General features: G+C 47.8%; 1 protein-coding gene across 1 annotated transcript; it reads left to right on the top strand.

The window, feature by feature from the left end:
- Positions 1–716: 716 nt before the first annotated feature.
- Positions 717–1,672, top strand: LOC108498084 (hydroxysteroid dehydrogenase-like protein 2). The gene is made up of 2 exons (XM_017816365.1): positions 717–890; positions 1,336–1,672. Exons 1-2 carry the CDS (start codon positions 836–838, stop codon positions 1,635–1,637), a joined length of 357 nt encoding a protein of 118 aa, XP_017671854.1. The 5' UTR covers positions 717–835; the 3' UTR covers positions 1,638–1,672.

Raw genomic sequence — 1,672 nt, 5'->3', positions numbered from 1 at the left:
CATAAATTGCAAAAGCTGTCTGTTATTATTAAATGTGCATGTTCACTGTGGTAAAGTAGAATGCTGATCAAATTGATGTCTTTAAGCAGAATTCTTTGTGTTTTAAGTAGAATTCTCTGTATCTTTAAGCAGAATTCGCTGTCCCTGTCCCTTCCTTTGATCTCTGTTGCAGATGGAACCGGATAGCATCATTCTCACCTTTAACCCCTCTTTTGAGTGTAAAAAGATGCTATCAGTTGTGTTAAGCAGATGTTGCTCGATGTTTGTGGAAAGCTTTTGTGTTTTACAACCAGTTTGGCAATTGTCTAAAGATGATGTCTTCTTTGGCACTCATCCTGGGGTTCTGGGAGCCCTGAACTGAACTTTGCAGGAAACTGAATATAGGGTACCTCACCAAACAACCATCAGAGAAAACCAGAGACGCTGAAGAGGAACCCACACCTCCTCACAGGCAGTGGCACACCTCGTGCAAGCTAAACAATTATGCAATAGCTAGGTGGTAACTATGTATTAAATAAGTGGGTTTATGTAGATTTCAATGTGTAAATTCTCTCACTTTTCACTCCTTGGTGTATTTGATTTGTGGAAAACTTCCACCTTGCACCCTGATCAGAATAACCAATGTCTCCTTTCTCAACATGACTCTTTGTCCATATCTAGAGAGTTCCAAAAATTGGCAACAAAAGCAGTAAATCGATTAACAGCTTAGAAGCCTTTGCAGAAGAATTAAATTCTTGCAGGTGCTGCCCAAGCATTGAAAGAGGAGAAGACAGAATCTGCTCCAGCCAAGCCATCCGGGCCTGTTGCAGAAACATTCAGAGTTATTCAGGGGGCCATGACGGAAGAGAACGTGAGAAGTACTCAGGGCGTCTTTCAGTTTGAATTATCTGGTAAGAGCATCAAATGTGAAACCTTCCCTAGCAAAAGGCACTCGGTGATTTCAAACAGAAGCACTCACCTTTTCAAGCGGATGCCGAAACAGAGCAGCTCCTCTCCTGTTGTGCTGTGATGCTCCTTCTGAGGACCTCCAGCAGGCACAGGGAGCTGCTGCCACTCCTGCCGTAGGTGGAGCCTTTGTCACTTTGTCGCTGCCCTCCCTGACAGGGTTGGTGTGAGGACAGGCAGGGGTGCTCCCAGGGTCTCCTTGAAACACCCGCTGCCTCCAGGTCTGTGAGCGAAGGGCAGCCTTTGGGCTCTCCTGCCCGTGTCCCCACATGGGCACGTGGGGCTGGGGTCACCTGCCAGGGGTTGGCTTTGGCTGCCTCCAAATGGGAGGAGGGCAGAGCACCTTTGCTGCCTTTGCTGCCTCGTCACCTCTCTTCGTTCTCTGTGCAGGTGACGGTGGAGGCACGTGGTATATCGACCTGAAGAACAAGGGTGGGAGCACTGGCTTTGGAAAGCCTCCTGGGACAGCTGATGTGGTTATGAGCATGTCGAGTGCTGACTTTGTGAAAATGTTCACAGGTGAGGGACAAAGGCCTCTGTCAGACCGGTGCCCAGAAAACCTTCTGCTGATGGGGGAGGAGACTGGCATCTCGCTTTCTGCTCTGGGATGGAGGAGCTTTCAGCTTTTTGTGGCTCAGGAGAAAGTACAGGCCAGAAGTGCTTGCATTTTTCTGGACTCCTGTGTTTTGTGAACAGGAAGAGAACAAAAGGTTACTCTTCTTTTATT

This window comes from Lepidothrix coronata, unplaced genomic scaffold (assembly GCF_001604755.1).
Source record: "Lepidothrix coronata isolate B3197 unplaced genomic scaffold, Lepidothrix_coronata-1.0 Scaffold55, whole genome shotgun sequence".
NCBI lineage: Eukaryota > Metazoa > Chordata > Aves > Passeriformes > Pipridae > Lepidothrix > Lepidothrix coronata.
This window is presented reverse-complemented; position numbering and strand designations above follow the sequence as displayed.